This window comes from Hippichthys cyanospilos, chromosome 7, assembly GCF_059441005.1.
Source record: "Hippichthys cyanospilos isolate Australia breed blue-spotted pipefish chromosome 7, RoL_Hcya_1.0, whole genome shotgun sequence".
In the NCBI taxonomy this organism is placed as follows: Eukaryota; Metazoa; Chordata; class Actinopteri; order Syngnathiformes; family Syngnathidae; genus Hippichthys; species Hippichthys cyanospilos.
This window is the reverse complement of record NC_142375.1, coordinates 9,963,299-9,979,670: the sequence shown is the minus strand read 5'-3', so window position 1 is coordinate 9,979,670 and position 16,372 is coordinate 9,963,299. Positions and strand designations below refer to the sequence as shown.

The 16,372-nt window shown below is 39.3% G+C and overlaps 3 protein-coding genes across 8 annotated transcripts; 2 read left to right on the top strand and 1 right to left on the bottom strand.

Annotated features, from left to right (window-relative positions):
- Positions 1-28: 28 nt before the first annotated feature.
- On the top strand, positions 29-5,490 carry atad5b (ATPase family AAA domain containing 5b). The gene is made up of 14 exons (XM_088419700.1): positions 29-335; positions 465-732; positions 1,000-1,387; positions 1,460-1,560; positions 2,014-2,162; positions 2,237-2,369; positions 2,500-2,747; positions 2,828-2,921; positions 3,422-3,486; positions 3,566-3,713; positions 3,792-3,904; positions 4,009-4,625; positions 4,803-4,955; positions 5,263-5,490. Exons 1-14 carry the CDS (start codon positions 258-260, stop codon positions 5,357-5,359), a joined length of 2,652 nt encoding a protein of 883 aa, XP_088275826.1. The 5' UTR covers positions 29-257; the 3' UTR covers positions 5,360-5,490.
- tefm (transcription elongation factor, mitochondrial) lies at positions 5,387-8,453 on the bottom strand. The gene is made up of 5 exons (XM_088419708.1): positions 8,309-8,453; positions 7,177-7,670; positions 6,515-6,664; positions 6,256-6,434; positions 5,387-6,186 (listed from the first exon to the last, which is right to left on the bottom strand). The coding sequence occupies exons 1-5, from the start codon at positions 8,346-8,348 to the stop codon at positions 5,922-5,924; spliced, it is 1,128 nt and encodes a 375-aa protein (XP_088275834.1). The 5' UTR covers positions 8,349-8,453; the 3' UTR covers positions 5,387-5,921.
- LOC148420980 (arf-GAP with dual PH domain-containing protein 2-like) lies at positions 7,568-15,817 on the top strand. 6 transcript variants are annotated; one of them, XM_088419703.1, is made up of 12 exons: positions 7,568-7,704; positions 9,132-9,360; positions 10,995-11,125; positions 12,420-12,511; positions 12,826-12,914; positions 12,988-13,100; positions 13,926-14,072; positions 14,199-14,282; positions 14,351-14,413; positions 14,506-14,583; positions 14,984-15,212; positions 15,469-15,817. In XM_088419703.1, the coding sequence occupies exons 2-12, from the start codon at positions 9,273-9,275 to the stop codon at positions 15,495-15,497; spliced, it is 1,143 nt and encodes a 380-aa protein (XP_088275829.1). In that variant the 5' UTR covers positions 7,568-7,704; positions 9,132-9,272; the 3' UTR covers positions 15,498-15,817. The 6 variants fall into 6 exon arrangements, with proteins under 6 accessions (XP_088275829.1, XP_088275830.1, XP_088275828.1 ...); XM_088419704.1 differs by lacking the exon at positions 15,469-15,817 and having other exon boundaries at positions 12,420-12,466; positions 14,984-15,422; XM_088419702.1 differs by lacking the exon at positions 15,469-15,817 and having other exon boundaries at positions 12,420-12,507; positions 13,931-14,072; positions 14,984-15,422.
- Positions 15,818-16,372: the final 555 nt, after the last annotated feature.

Here is a 16,372-nt window from a genome sequence, read left to right as displayed (position 1 = left end):
GTCAGATGAACAGCTAGTTTGTGCTGCTGACGAAAACAAGTTGGGGAAACAACAGACATTTTTTTAACGTATCTATATTTGATGTCTTTTAGTCGGTGTATAACTCTTTGGAGAAGATAAGAACGAGTTTACTGTTGGGTCGAGTGTATGAAAAGGGTTTAGTTAGGTCAGAAAACGTAACGGAAGGTGTGTATTCTATGTAAAAGCGCCATGTTCAAAATGCCTAACGGCTGCTTTGACATTCTGGCTTTGTCGTCATGCCTAACAAACTAAAACGGAACAAGAGTCTAGACAGTGTTTCGTGTGGCGACGAAAGGAGCCTTCAACCAGACGAGGCAAGGACTCTTTATCTATCTATCTATCTATCTATCTATCTATCTATCTATCTATCTATCTATCTATCTATCTATCTATCTATCTATCTATCTATCTATCTATCTATCTATCTATCTAATATGCAACAGGGAAGGAGAAAAAGGAGCAGATGTGGGCAGACGGAGGGGACACAACCCTTTCTGCAGAATCAAGCTGATGTAATTGGAGTGGATGAGAAGTTGCCAAAACCTTCCTTATCCCCTCAGTCATGGAGAGGAATTCATGTGCCATCGCCACCAACTTTGCACAGCTTTTTGCGAGACATCCAAGAATCAAACATAGCATTCCCAGTCCAAAGTGTTTTTGGAACTCTGCAGAAAAAAGCAAGAGAAAGACGACCAGAATCCGAAATAATAGGTACAAATAAATCAATTCATCCACACAAACTACATTTACCGCTTTAGGGTTCTAGTTTATTGGATCATAGGAGTCATACGCTGAAACATCTTACACATTTACCCAAGCATTTAATTAAAATCATCTGACAAGTCTTAAATACAAGTCAAGGAACAATAATTGCAAACTTTCACTGTCCACATGAAGTGACCTAATTAGGTATAGGAGATCATGTTTATACTTAAATACTATCTAATCTTCTACATTTTTATTTTTTATCTCATTCAGGAGAAGAGCACTTAGATTTGAAGAGGAAACAAGACAGCTCCCAGAGGGGCTGCAAAAGCCTGATGTCTAATATCACGACCACAGTGGCGGAAAGTTGTAACTTTTCTATGCAGTATTCAACTGAAATCTGTCCCAAAGCGAGCAGGCTGAGCCGCACTCGGAGAGTGAAGCAGCAGATTACGAGCGGGAGTGGGAAACGTTGCACAGATGTTGACATAACACTAAAAGCTATCCAAAAAGGTAAACATTCTGATTCTCTCCATTTTTCGGATTTATGGGCTAGTAATGTGTGCTCCAGTTGTGAGGATGTGCTGTGGACAGACAAGTACAGTCCCCAGTGTGGAAGTGAACTAATTGGTAATATCCAACAAGTGAGCCAGCTTCACAAGTAAGCGCTCATAAATAAAACATTTTAGACTGATATTTGAATTAAATTTAATGTGCATGAACTTGTTTTCAGTTGGTTAAAAATGTGGAAACGACGGACGGACTGCAATGAGCGAAAGATAACGGAGCAAAAAAATATTGAAGATAAGAGCAGGGGAACTGTTTCAACACAAGGTGATGTAAGCTATTTACAGCTTTCTGAAAACATTTTCCCATAGGGATAAATTAAAATCTAAATCATTGGTTCCTGTTGTTGCTATTATCAAAACAATTTTAATATGTGTGATGGGTTTTCACATAACCAGGCTTATGTTGGTGAAAATGAAATGGATATATTTTAATTCAACACTTAATTCCTTTTCACAGGCTATATAACATATGGCAAATAGCTCAAAATATTACGAAATTACATCAATCTGAGATAAACGTGTTTTAAGTTTAAACTGTGCATCATCTATAAATCCCTTATTATCATACACTTTGATTACCTTTTAGCTGGGGGGAAATTATACTCGAGACCTTAAGGAAGTTGTTTTTGTAGAAGAATCCACATTATTGGACAAACAGTAAAATTTCTGCTTGAAAGCTACTAGTGTAATTTAAGGTACAATACATTGTTTTCTGCAGACCCGTGGGATTGTGGAGACTTCCAGGGCGAGGCTGGCTCAGAGGATCTCCATGAGGAGCCGCCGTGCAATACGATGCTGATCACGGGCCCTTCAGGCGTCAGCAAGACGGCGTCAGTGTACGCCTGCGCCCAGGAGCTCGGATTTAAGGTCACACTCTAAAAACGCGTCATCAAACAGCTGTTAGGAAGACCTCCAATTCCCTCCCTCGTATGTATTGATAGGTATTTGAGGTGAACGCTTCCTCCCAGCGTAATGGCCGCCAAGTCCTGTGTCAGCTCAGAGAGGCCACCCAGTCCCACCTGGTAGAGTTGGCTGGGATGGATCCATTGAGACCGGCCTACTTCAACAACTATGGTACAAGCGGCTGCTCTCCGAGAATCGAACATTTCAAAAGTAGTTTCCTACCTTTGAAATGAAACTGAAGTACCTATATACCATCCATCATGGTCCTCCAGCATGACTTTACATAGCATTCTTAATTTAGGAGGCAAACTGCCACCTCCGAAGAAAGTGGCACCCAGCTCAAAAACGCGGGCGTTTTGCCGACGCAGAGGAAAGGAGATTCCAGCCACTGTCAAACTGACAAACTTCTTTAAGATGAAGGCCAAGGCGGATGACGTTTGCGGTCTTACACCAGCGGAGACGCCGCATGACAAACTGAAACATGGAGCCGAGCATCAAACCGCACCGCGGCATAGAAAAGGAGCCATGTCACTAATCTTATTTGAGGAGGTGCCACAGTCACACCTGTAAATCTTATTTATCGTCTGTGGGAGCACGTTTAAGTTGTTTCTCTGCTTTGTCTCCTATAGGTTGATGTTATATTCGAAGATGATGTTGGTTTCTTGACAGCCATCAAGACCTTCATGACGACTACTAAGAGGCCCGTGATTCTCACCACTAACGGTAAATAAACACCGGACAAAACGACAATGAGGACCGAAGTAGCGTGTGAACAAACATACAGGTAATGGGCTAAATCTAAATATCTTAGCATGTTTTACTTTAGTTTTGTTTGAAATAGAACAGACTTGAAATGCAAACAGAGATGTGCCAATATACACAAATATAACACACACTACAGTATATTCAGCATAGTGGTTTGCTGCTAATGGTGGGCAGAGTCTCATCCATTTATATTCATTCGTCACCAATGATGGCTGTATCAAAAATCAATTTTTACTGGGCTGGCACTGCTAGTGAATAAGTTATTTCATTCTTGCCCTTAAGAGCCATATAAGTTAAAAATCCATTTTATTTGGCCTATTTTTTTGGTGAGTAAGTGTAACTCTGGAAATTGTGTTTGATTCCGTCCCAAACCACAAAACTCCACTGAGTCAGCAATTGCAGTATTTTTTTTTTTTTTCAATTATTAGTGTTATGCATGCTTTCTGTTTCCTCCTCAGATCCTACATTCAGAGAGCGATTCAGTAGCAGCTTAGAAGAAGTTGTTTTCAAGAAGCCATCAGCCGTGAGATACAATTGCTCCCTTGTGCTTTTGACCCCATGCTCAAGTCAATCAGCTTTTAAAGCTTGTTGCCCCACAACAGGTAAACATCTGCAGTTACTTGGAGCTGCTTTGTTTGGCCGAGGGTGTGAAAATGGAGGCGGATGATGTGAAAAGCCTCGCTGCGCTCGCTCGAGGTGACGTTCGACGTTGTCTTCTCCAGCTACAGTTGTGGGTGAACAGTGTTCAAGGTTGATCAATTTAAATTAGCCCCAACAACCTTTGACTGCTGAAATCTGTTGTTTATATTTCTTGGGTTTGTTTTGAAGGTACCACTGTCAAAGGGGAACATGTCAGACCTCCCCTACATAGTGCAGGCTGCACTGCGAGTATGCTGGGTTTACATCCTGTGAGTCAAAATCAGCTGCTGAACCTTCTTAAGGTATATTGAACGATCAAATACGGTCAAATGCGACTGTATGAAAATTGTATACAACTGACAATTTTAACTGTCAATCAAGTATGAGTTTCTTTGCGAATCTCCAGAATCCGTTGACGGAAGTTGACATTAACAAGCTGATGGAGAGCTGGAGAAGAGATGTTCCACTACTGTACTCCAACATGGAGATGCTTATACCCATCGGTTCGCACCAGGAAACTTCAGCACTCCAGTCTAAGCTGACAGCAGCAGACATCAATCCAGTGTTGGATGGACATGGACGTAGCAACACAATGGACTCGACTGGATCCGTTTTGACACGCAAAGCACAAAGACACAGGACCGAACTAAGTGCAGCCAGTGTAGACTTGAAATCTTTGAATGCTCTAGCTGACTTCTTTGACGCCATGTCATACATCAATGCCACAATAACGACAACAGAAGCGCTCAATCCAGCTGGACGCTCAAGGGACTTTGTCTGGACAGGAGTTGATATTAAAGACAGTTTGTTAGATAAAACCAGCGAAGAGGATGTGCAGAGTCTTAGCCACGAGAGGCTTTTGGAACTCCGAGCTACCGTGGAGGCTTTGGGGTGTCGCAGGTTTTGGAGGCATATGTCAGAAGTTTGGACTAAGGCACAGACGTGCAAACCAGAACTTGGACATACACACCCACAGTCTTCTAATGGGCTACGTCTCACTTGTCAACCTCCAAGCGACCCAATGTGAGTGTTTAGTATTTCAACTTCACACATTACTGTTTGTGTACTCAAATTTAAGCAGGGACGACTGTATAAGAGTTGACCGTTTTTAAATTTACTCAGTTCTCCATTGTGTGTTTATCGCTTGGTTCCACAAGCATACCTAATGAAGTGGCCGATGAGCGTATAACGTGTCCACAGCATGTGTCAGAGGAGGTACAAGCTGAGCCAGGCGATGCTGAGTCGCCCACCCTTTGGCCTGCTGGGAAACAGGCAGGCTGTTTGCGTTGACTACCTGCCGGTCCTTCGTTCCATCAGTCGCACTTCCAGGCAGCAAAAGGACAAGCGGGACACGTGAGAAAAATAATTCACTGATTTTTGTTTACATGACTCCTGATTTGTCAATGCTGAATTCAATGGATGACTTCTGCTACCATGTCAGAGGCTTCATGTATCCTGGCATGTATAAATGATGACAGTTTTGTAACTTATTACACTTGACCATATATAGTTACCACAACAAACATAGAGTGAGTGACAGTTAGGATAAACTACCGCGAATGCGGTAAATATTATTTATAAAAAGTCAGAAAGCACCCTCAAATTCCATGCGCTAAAGTTTTGCAGGTGCATTAATAATCAATTTCTCCCTTTCACGTAGGTGTGCGGACTACCTTCAAAGTTTACACTTGGGCTTCTCAAAGTCAACACTCCAACTTCTGGCCCAAGATTTCTTCAGTGCTAATCTGGCAACCTAAAAACAAAGGAAAAACTCGCTATTTATTTTCCACTCAGCCTTTTTAATACACACATATTTCTGTAAAATTTAATTTCAGAAAGTTGAGGAAATTATGTGCAACTATGAAACCGAAATAAACATTATTTTACAATTCAAGCACTGTTGTCACTTTTTCTTGCAAAATAGACAAAGTACATATTAAATAATCAAAACCGAAACATAACTTTAAGGAGCAATTGTGTGCATTCTCAGGTGTTTTGATATACAGTACTGTAAGGTTGCAAAAGGTTTTTGGTATAGTCACAAAACAAAATTACTTTGTTGTACATTTTTACACCCCAGACACGCACTTTTACACAGTAAAGGTATATGAGACGTCTCATACATACTTTACTCTCATAAATAAACCTCTCCAAAACAATTAACCACAGAAAACACAAAATGCAAAAGATTTTGAATGAAGTCGACCCCAGTTCAAGTTTTGGTTTGTATCAGGTTGAGCAGGGGAAAAAAAAAAGTTCCTCTGAAGTTCCAGGTTGCCTGCCAATGCATTTTTGCGTGCAGTGCCAGATCAGTGGTGGCTAATTAGAGTCACCGAGCAACTCGTAAAAAGCCACCGCCTGCAGCAGAGCGTTGCAGAGATCCTCTCCTCCGTCTTTTCTGCTGGTCATCTGGAACCAGTTCCTGTATTTGACCAGTAGTTCCGGGGGGAAGTTTATCCGCGGCATCTTCTGCGTCACAGACTCCGACATCAGCTGCCGCACTATCTGCGCTCCGCTGGTCCTCGACTCGCCCACCATGAGTCCAAAATGGCGCCCCACGGCGGTGCGCATCATGTTCAGAACTCTGAGCAGAAAGTGCTACTTTAGGTTTTGGCATTCTCAGAAAGCCAGCATCAATGCATAAGTGGCAAACCTGGGAGGAATGTTGGTGTCCTGTGGGAAATGTCTGGGCTCCAGAAGCGCAAACAACATGGCCTCCACTGCCCTCATGTGCGCCAGCACTGGGAACAGAGATGTGTTCTGGACTGAGATGGATGACTTTTCGATGATGTAGAAGTCCGCCGGAGGGAGGAGGGACACCACTGCTGACACCTGATGATCACAAAAACGCAATCTTTACACCGCAAGGTAGGGTGATTGAATAAATAGGTAGCTGTCAGAAGGAAACTCACATCATGTAAGTAGGCGGATGCCACGTAGGTGCCCTTCATGAAGTTTGGACAGTCGAGGTACTGCCACTCCATGACACTCATTCCTCGGTCCACGTGTGCCCACGCTATTCGATCAGTGGCGCACACAAGTGAAACGATGGAATTGGCATCCTAGATTACGCAATGAGATCATGAGACCACTAACAACTAACCATTGACCATTATTTTGCCATCGGCGCGATATAAAGAGGGTACAACAGAAAATGTCATTTTTTGTAAAGATCATTTTTGACATGACTTTTCCTTTTAAAAGCATAGTACTTTTGAGTTTGAAGAAACTAATAATCCAAAAAAAATCTCCAGTCTGGCATTTACCAAATAAAAATACTCACTAATTGACATAAAACCAGAGAAGTTTAGTCTGACTTCATGTGAGACAGTCTCCTTTTTATCCTTTTAACGTTTCACGGCATAGCAAACCAACCACCTCCACCCAAGCGTGTCTTTGATTTGAGACAGTAGGGCATTAAAAAAAAAAGTTGTTTTTTTTGTTTGTTTGTTTGTTTTTTTTATAAAATGTATATAAATTTCTGGTTTAGAATAGCCCTCTGAGGGTAACTAGAACTACATTGTGACCACAGTCAAAAATGACTTTGACACTAGTCATGTGATGATGTGTTTACCTCCAGCCAGGACCTGTCCACCTCAGGCCTAATAAACTTGGCCAGTTGGATGCGCAGCTTCTTTTCCTTCTTCACTGGATTGAGTATAGACTCAAACACCACGGTGGCACTCTTGTGCTTCAGCAGCGGCACATTAACCACGCTCTCCAGTGTCTTAAATGGTCCGTGTTTGGTCCGGTAGTCCACTATGTTGACAGACTTACGCCCTCGGAGAAGTTTGACGCCCGCCAACTCAGCGACAGAGCCGTTGTTGAGCAGCGTCAGGATGGTGTCGCGCTGCTCTGAGGTGTAGCAGGCATCAAGAGAAGCGGTGCCCTCTTGGTTGTTGCCATCGTGTTCGCAGGGCGTCGCGATGGGAGCATTAAAGCCCTCGATTCCGGCCACCGGGATTCTGCTCCTCCAGCAGCATGTGCACTGGAGGTAGCGCAGCTCCATCTCGAAGGGGGAACCCGGTCGAGGTCGGCGGATCAAGCCTGGGTGACCAGCATACTGACCTGCAAAGGGGACACAAGATATTTATCAGTGGTGGTAAGTCACTAAGAAGAGATAGTTTATTTTTCAGGTGTATGTAACTAACTTTTATTCATTTATTGTATACCACTACTTTTTATTGCACTTCTAATATTCAAAAGCGTTTCTTACTTTGAAACCGTTACTATGATTAAACTGCCTTTCCCATCCTCTCGAAATGATGACACAATGTTTTTGAAGAGAGATAAAGTAAAGTAACCGCAGATGATAACCTCATTGATTGATCGCGATCTTGGGAAGAAAAGAACAGAAACATGACAAATATGAATTTAGGAGCAAAACTGTTGACGCAACAGATTATAAGAGAAGCAAGGTATTGCCAATGAATGCTTAAGAGTGCAAAAGGGTATTTCTTGTGCCATCCTAAAAATCACCTGCTTTTGGCGTTCGGAGGTAATCAGTTTATATATATAACTACTAATAACTTGTATTTTTATTTTCATTAAAAGTATAGTTTTCATTTTAAAGTAGCCCATTTTCGCAAATTGAGCAAATGTAAGGGTGGCAAATGTTTTCACACGCAAGCCACTTTGGATACTGAAAAGCAAAATAATCACGCAATGCAATCAAATAATCGTAGAACACATGTAACGCTACTTACGGCTCTGGGCAAAAGACAAAACTCGCCTGGCGACCCACATGTTTATCAATTAATCCTTCGTATTGTATTATCTACTATTTGATCGTGACATCGTACAGATTTTATTTATCCTTTAGTTGTTATTTTCCGTCAACGTGAAAGTCCGTCTGAAACAACCGCATCACTATTACGGTCCGGGATTTTTTTTCCCCTCCTACTGTACTGCCCTCTAACGGTCGGATCGGCATAAACATGAAAAAAAAAGTTTCAAAGCAGCTACTACCATAACATTTTCAAGTATCATATTAATATCTTTCTGAAAGTGTCAAAAACTAGGTTTAAGGGACTTTTGATTGGTTGGAGATTGGCACCAATGTTATAGGTTTGTTTGTAAAAAATATGGTTACTAAAATTCTACTTCAATTTAAAACTCCTGTGATCCTGTTTGTGTCGGCTCTCAGAGAGTTCTTGTATGGGTTGTCAGGTAGGCATCACTGTACATGATGCATGTTTGCTTCACAAAAAAAATTTGAACTATCCGTATGTGGTATATAGTTGTCTGTTCATGCAATGAGATGTGAAGATTTTTTTTTTTTTTTTGTCCCAGGTGTCCTACACAATTGAAACCCACTTTGGGCTCAATATGTGATGTCTAGCAGAGTTGATGCCATAGTAGAAAATGGATCATATTGTTTTAAATCATTTTAAATAAACAGTCCATTTTAAGGCAAAATTCTTACTGCAGATTTACAGTAAAACCTTTGGAAACGTGATCACGCCTCTAAAGCGCAGCCTCTCTCACTTCCTTTCTCTGTTATTTCTGGACCTCGCTATTTGTGCACAGAACAATAAACGACATGATGCAGAGCAGCAAAGAGGAAATCACCGTCGTGCACCGCTAAGAAAAGATTTTGTTTCACTTGTCCAAACTGCGCACACAGTATGTGACCCTATGTGACAAGAGGTGGCTGAGCCTCTTTCACCTATGGCCAACCTGGCGAGAAACAACAAAATCCTGCTTGATTTGATACGACAGCCTTGGAACAATACGTGTGCTGACTGTGGAGCTCCTGGTGAGTTTTCATTTCTATGAATTTGGGGTGGGGAAGCGTTTTATTCCTACAAGAAACCATTTTTGCCATATGTGTCTGACTTTTTAAATGTTGGAACTACATTTGTTCCGGTTATATCTCTGCATATTTTATTCAGCATCTTCATCAGATAGATCATGAAACCATCATAAAGTACATCTGTAAAAAACTTAGCAAAAGTCATTCAACAGTTTTCTAAGAGTCACAATAACACAATTAAGCAGTAAGTTGCTTCATGTTCTAAATATGCATTAATTCATTCATTATATTCAGTTTATCCTCACAAGGGTTGCAAATGGTTCAATTAATTGGCTCTTAATTCAAAAACAAAAATATACCATTAAAAACAATAAAAAGCATTGAATTAGATTTGCTGATAGCAGCAGAAACCCTGTTCCAATCTCACATACACCTTGAAGTACCTTCACGTACCCCATTTGAGAACCTTTGCTTTAGGCAGCAAAATTGACATTGCATCATAACTAAAATAGTTGTACAGTGTCACCCCTAGTAGTCATCAGGTGTAATTGTTACTTGAAATGTTTTTTTTGTTTTTTTTTCCCAAGCTGTTAAGAAAATGGATGGTTAGATGGATGTACTGTAGAGATCACAAACGCAACTACGCTGTGAATGCAATTGCTAATTGCTGTGTAGTCCCAACGGCACACATTGAACACGCAGTTTGTTGTGTACGCACCTTAGTGGACAAGGTCACTTTTTACAGTCTAGTGCTGAGGGAACACACACTAGGTATTGTGATATGTAATTAGCAGTAGTTTATTTTTTAGATTTTTTTTTAAGATCATCTGCTTAATTTGGATGATTGAAGTGAGGAATGTAAAGTTTAGCTTTTCTATAAGACAATGCTGTAGAGTACTGTTTAATAGTGTTTTTTGAGAGGAATAATTATGCTTACTTTTTCGTAGGATGATGGAGATTTAACTTTTTTCGGCAGGGGGTCGTTGATGCATTGGAGTGAGTTACAGAACAGTGATTGGCTGACACAGCAACGGACCGCCGATTACAATTTTTTGCTTGAAAAAAATCGCAAACCAAAGATGACGGAAAGGGGGGTGGCAGGGTATCAAACACTGACAAATTACTTACCAGCAAAATATCTAAAATGCCACCTGTTGATTTATGAAAAAAATATGAAATTCACCAAATTTGGACAAAGGGGTATTTCGCCAGAGAGCGATAATAGTTACAAATATGAACACATCACACTAATTACATCTATGTTTTCTATTTCTATTCTAAGAAAAAAATTAAATAAATAAAAGTATATTCAGAAGTATATTTGGTCGTCATAACATGAATAAAGAATGTAAGTGTAGGCTACGGCTTTTTACACAGCACTGTACCATATGAGCTTCAAGCACAAACACTGTATACATTGTAATTTATAGCAACTCTTTGGTCACGTTTTATATGATAATAAAAGGAAATGGTGGTTGTGACCTCAGTGTTCCTCTTCACTTTTATTGTCATCACACAGTAAATTATATGTGTGAGAATAGGTGTTAGTTGTCATCTGGTTTTGTAGTTCTTGTTCTTGTACTGTGATCTCACCTTGTCTGCCTTTAGTTCCCATATCGCATTGTTTGTGCTTGCAGAGCCTGATTGGGCCTCCTACACGCTGTGTGTGTTTTTGTGTGTCAACTGCTCTGGGATACATCGTAACTTGCCGACTATCAGCAAAGTCAAGTCAATACGTCTAGACCACTGGCAGGACTCTCTTGTAGAAGTATTTGCTTGTATTTGTCTTAAGCACACACTTAGGGTTCCATAACTCAATACATATAAACATACAGTATGTCTTACCTCTGCTCTAATCATCACCGCTCCTCTTTTTTTCCTCTCAAAAAAACAAAAAAAAATCTGATTTGTTTTGTGAATGTTGATCTTTTCAAAATTAATACAATTTAGTTTATTGAATACAATTCATATTATGAATTGTACTAAAAGTGGGTTTTGACAAGTGTGTTATTTTTAGTTAACCAAGATAGTTGTCGTGCGTTCACGAAGACCTACAGATGTCAGAGAATATTTACTGTTGCTATATATTTGTACAAATAAAGGTCTCTTGTGTAATAAAACCATAACCTATAATGAAATATATTTCATGATACTGGTGAATTGTCACCTTACATATATTAATGTTAACAATTATAAAATTATTGCTCTTGTAATTTTGTTGGATATTATGTACAACACATATTATGTTGTAGGATATCATCACATGAAAGAATAGTATAATACTGTACAGTACAGTACATGTCCCTCAAGGACATGACCCTGCTCTAAAAATAATTCTTCAGTAAGAGGGCATTGTGATTTTCTTGGAATGTTGTAGATGCAAGTGTAAACGCAGGCATTGATTCATAGAAATAAAGTGTTGTTTTTGATATTTTATGTTTTATAAGTGAAATACCATTAGCATGATCAATGTGTTCATATCATTATTTTGCAACAATACCTTAAAATAACACATTATTAAAGGTAACTTGGGTTAATTTATTCTTACAGAAGGGCGTATCATTTGTAATCCTTCATAATAATTAGTACCCAAGGAGTAACGCTCAGCTTCAAAAGGGTTTATGACCTCTGTATAAGATGCGTCTGTACAATTAAAGATCCTGTCTCCAATAAAGACTTTATCCCAAATGAATTCTCAAGAGTTGACTAAATAAACAGCATTCACAATTTGAAGAATTATTGCAATACTAACTAGTAACTCCATTCCATTTTTCTCAAAGTCACAGTTGTTAAACGGGGTCCCCAAGGGCCAATATCTTGCATGACTTCAATGTTTCTTTCTCCAACATACATGTTCTAAAGGATTAGTTCAGCAATCTTTGCAGGAGACAGATAATGATCCAGATCGTTTTGCTTGAACTTATGTTCAAATTCCACTTGTTCGGTCAGGGGTTGTGACATTGACAAAGCATACACTCAAGATAATACCGCTTAACATATGTTAAGAGAATTAGCAATTTACCCCACTTTGTGCGTTCATTGTCACTTTTTTGTCTCTTCAGGCCATGCATCAGGGAGGGAACCTTGTAGCCAAAGCAACCTATGAGAAGTGTGTTCCTGCTTTCTTCTACCGACCGCTGCAAAGAGACTGTGTGTATGTGATGAATTGTCATCGGCGCAGTTTATCACCTCAATGGAAGCTCATTGATATGATGACTGGAATCTCCTATTACAAACGCTAAAATACGGGAACGTTACACAAACTGCGGCAACTAAAGTAGTGTAATGTCGCTTACTTGACGGCTCTGAAGCGAACACGAGAGTGGGAGCTCAGTTGTCCTTTGTTGGCAAGAAAAGTCAATCTGGCTGGTCTGAGTTACTATTTTACAGCCTGGTCTGGGCTTGTCTTGGTCTTCTTTTATAGAGTTCTCTGACATATTATCATCGTGTTTGATGTTTAACCGCCAGGGTTCTTAAGGATCAATGGATCCGTGCCAAGTATGAGAGGAGAGAATTCGTGGGAGAGAAAGGATACTTTCAACAATCCTATGGTGCAGGTAATCTGTTCTCACTTTTACCTCATGTTTTCATGCAATTCCATGAATTCATTGTGTGTGTTTGATATTTTAGACACTATTGAAGCAACATTGTGGAAGAAGGGCAAAGACAACAAGCAGTTTCTTAAAAGGATATTCCTGCTGTCTCACAAGGACTTCACTCTTAGATACTTCACAAAAAAGGATGTGGGTACTGACATGGTTCTCAATACCATCTAGGAGTATTTTGAATAAAAATATTGTAAGGCATTTTATCCTCTGCATTTTTGCTATTGGACAGGCTTTGTAGCTACTTAACTTCTTCTGAAGAGGTGTTGCATTGTACAAATCATTTTTGGCAATGATATTAAACTACTTGGCTTCTTTATTCTTCAAAGGGGGTACATGTGCCCTGGATGTATGTGACGGCAGTTCAGGGGTATGTGAGATTTTAAAATAGAATGAAAAAGTACCATTCATGCAAAAATCCTTCAAAGATAATTATTAAACAACCGGAATACTTCAGAAAACTTTGTAAACTCATAAAAATGACCCCAAAGGAGGACACTTGATGTTGATTATATTTTTATGTGCACAAATCTTTGTTTAAAATAAATTATTTTTTATTTTGTTTTTATTTCCAAATAGTTTAAGAGACTCCTTTCGAAAGATGAAGAAGCCATACTGTACAATGCATACATGCACTCCTTTGCAAGAGGTTTTTCCCCAAAACCAAAAATGTATAGTGCAAGTTAGGTAGTACTTGTTTGAAAACAACATTTCAATTGCGGTAGATCACTGAAATAATGAGAACCACTGACGGAAACAGTTTGATCTCATTTACAAGCCTTTGACTTTCATCCAAATTATTATGGGAAATCCAGTACTTCAAAAGCATCACAAGGCTTCATCAGCCCATCTCTGCTGTTACCAGCTAAGTTCTTATAACAAACTGTAATAGTGACCAAAGACTTTTGCACATGTATGACTTCTATTCTGATAACTTGCTAACGTGCTGTTGTTGCAACCAAGTCTAGAGTTCCCAAAGCTGTGATCAGCATGAAAGAGCTGAATGCGGTTTTCCAGCCTGAAAAGATTGGACACGTTCACGGCTTGCAAATCTCTTATATGCAGGAGGTACGGACAAGGAATATCTTTGTATTCCACGAGAATGGACAGGTGAGGCACAATTGCTCAAGCAAAGTATTAATTCAGCTAGTCACATCAGGAATGCTGACATTTGTATTCAGCGTTGACAAATAGTAGCCTCTTTTAATATATTGTATTCGAATTGCACTTCTACAGGTCATTGTTTCCTTTTTCAATGCTATTCGAGCAACACGCTTGGCTTACCTTCAGAATAAGCATCCCACTCTACCACAAAGTGAGGTGAGATAAATGTGGTGAATGCATGTATTGCACTTATAAACAATTGTGATATGTGTTTTCCTTCATAGTTAATACCTCAGATCACACGACACTGCCTCAAGGAGGGATACATGGAGAAAACTGGCCCAACGGTGCGGAACCTATAATAAAGGATGTGTCAAAAACGTTCCTAATATTATTTACTTTCTTTTAATATGCTATATCTTGTATGTGTGTTTTGCAGCAGCGGGAGCTATTCAGAAAGAGGTGGTTCACTCTGTGCGCAATAAACAGGAAGCTTCTATACTATAAATCACCACTGGTAATGCACAAAGAATTCTACAGAATGCTTTTCAAATAAAAGAAAACTACTTTTTTTTTTCAAATAAATATTCCCCAAGAGGCTGTAAGCAATCTGATTAATGCAGGGTAAGTGTTGTTAAAAAACCCTATTCACTCAAATAGTATAAATAAATGCCTGCCTCAAGTGGGCTCGTTTTAGTTTCCCCGCTTGGAAAACAAAACCATGTTCACTTCACATATTCAATAAGGTTTTAAAAGCATTACTGATCTGAACGATATTGTGAGCCAAAACAGCAGCATCAAACCTGATGTTAAATTTGCATATTCCAAATATGCAAATAAAGGCTTCCCCTCAAATAAACTTCCATATGCAGTTGTGTAAGTTAAGTTTGACTTTGTCCTGCCTTCTCCCTTGTTAGGATGCCACTGAGCTAGGCGCAGTCTTCATTGGCACTGAGAACCACGGTTACTCTGTGTCGGAGGGCAGCAGGCGTAGCTTCAGAGGTTGCCGTTGGCATCGTGCCATCACGCTGCAGACGCCTGGGAGACAGTTTGTGTTCATGTGTGAGCAAGAACTAGAACAGCAGGAGTGGCTGGAGGCCTTCGCAAAGGTCATCGGTCAGCCTATGACACCGGGAGACTATGCGAGTAAGACCCAATATAATATATGGAAAAATAAGAAAAGCCTCAAAACAGAGAAGCCAAAAGTGCTAAAGATGTAAACAAAAACTACGAAATAAACAGATTAAAGTGGGAATTTACCAATGTATGTTAAATATGTTAAAATTCATGGCACCGTGTATTTTTTGTTGTTGTTTTTTTTTGTTCTGTTTTGTTTTAGCAAACGCACCAGTGCAAATGTTGCCAAAAATGCATACTATAAGTCTGTTGTCTGTCTTCGTAGATGAGGCTCACTTGAAAAGGTGCAAATGACCTGAAGAAGTTCTTACACCAACTCACACCAACATTTTATAAGGACAAACGTATTGGCACACCTGGCTATTGAAAGTTTCCCTGCAAAGCAGAAAACATGAATTGTCCAAAACATCTTGGTAAGATTAGTATTTATCATTTAAGGGTTGAGTCAGTTGGTCTCATGGTTTGCACGAACTCTTCCCCTTATGTAAATAGCTGTACAGTACTGCAAATGACTGTGTGATTTTGGACAATTTCAATCAATGATTCAGTGAGGAGTGACACCCATGTAATTTCATGATCTGTTGACAGCTCAAATAAAGGCCGTTTTAGTATCACCTGTGACCCTTTTTTTTGTACCACTTTCCTGACGTCACATTATAGTTTTTTGGACATAAATCAATTGTCCATAGCTGTTGTCCTGATTATGGTTGAGGGTGAGCTGTAACCTTTTTTGGCTTTTCATTGTCTTATTTAGAATCTTTTTTGTTTTATGCAATGGTTTTGCCTATTTTTCAGAATATGTGTTTTCTTTTTTTGAATAAGTATTAAAAAATATAAACACAAAAATAAACTATTGTGAATAATAGAAAAAGTTTTCTTATTTCACAATAAAAAAGTTTATTTTCAAAATATTAAGCGAAATATTTAATCTGGGAAAAAAATGAATGTTTGATATGGCAGGACACTGGAAACGCTTCAAGAACAAAGCCATTGCTTGGCCTTTTTTTTTTTTTTTAATTTTTTAAAACAAAAATGACACTTAAATCCACATAGGAACTTAAAAGGAACCATGTAATGTATGGATTAAATTACATATACAATAGAGCAACAGCGACTTAATTGCTTATTAAATATAAGTTTTATGGAATCAATATTTCTAACCAAACACT

Coding starts and splice junctions, on each gene's coding strand:
- LOC148420980 (XM_088419701.1), top strand. CDS start 9,273: ATGGCCAACCTGGCGAGAAACAACAAAATCCTGCTTGATTTGATACGA. Junction 12,512..12,825: donor CCGCTGCAAAGAGACTGTGT/GTATGTGATGAA, acceptor TTTAACCGCCAG/GGTTCTTAAGGATCAATGGA. Junction 14,584..14,983: donor TATACTATAAATCACCACTG/GTAATGCACAAA, acceptor CTCCCTTGTTAG/GATGCCACTGAGCTAGGCGC.
- atad5b (XM_088419700.1), top strand. CDS start 258: ATGCCTAACAAACTAAAACGGAACAAGAGTCTAGACAGTGTTTCGTGT. Junction 336..464: donor GGAGCCTTCAACCAGACGAG/GCAAGGACTCTT, acceptor AATATGCAACAG/GGAAGGAGAAAAAGGAGCAG. Junction 4,956..5,262: donor CAAAAGGACAAGCGGGACAC/GTGAGAAAAATA, acceptor CCTTTCACGTAG/GTGTGCGGACTACCTTCAAA.
- tefm (XM_088419708.1), bottom strand. CDS start 8,348: ATGTGGGTCGCCAGGCGAGTTTTGTCTTTTGCCCAGAGCC. Junction 7,671..8,308: donor TTTGTCTTTTGCCCAGAGCC/GTAAGTAGCGTT, acceptor TCCCCTTTGCAG/GTCAGTATGCTGGTCACCCA. Junction 6,187..6,255: donor GACACCAACATTCCTCCCAG/GTTTGCCACTTA, acceptor CTTTCTGCTCAG/AGTTCTGAACATGATGCGCA.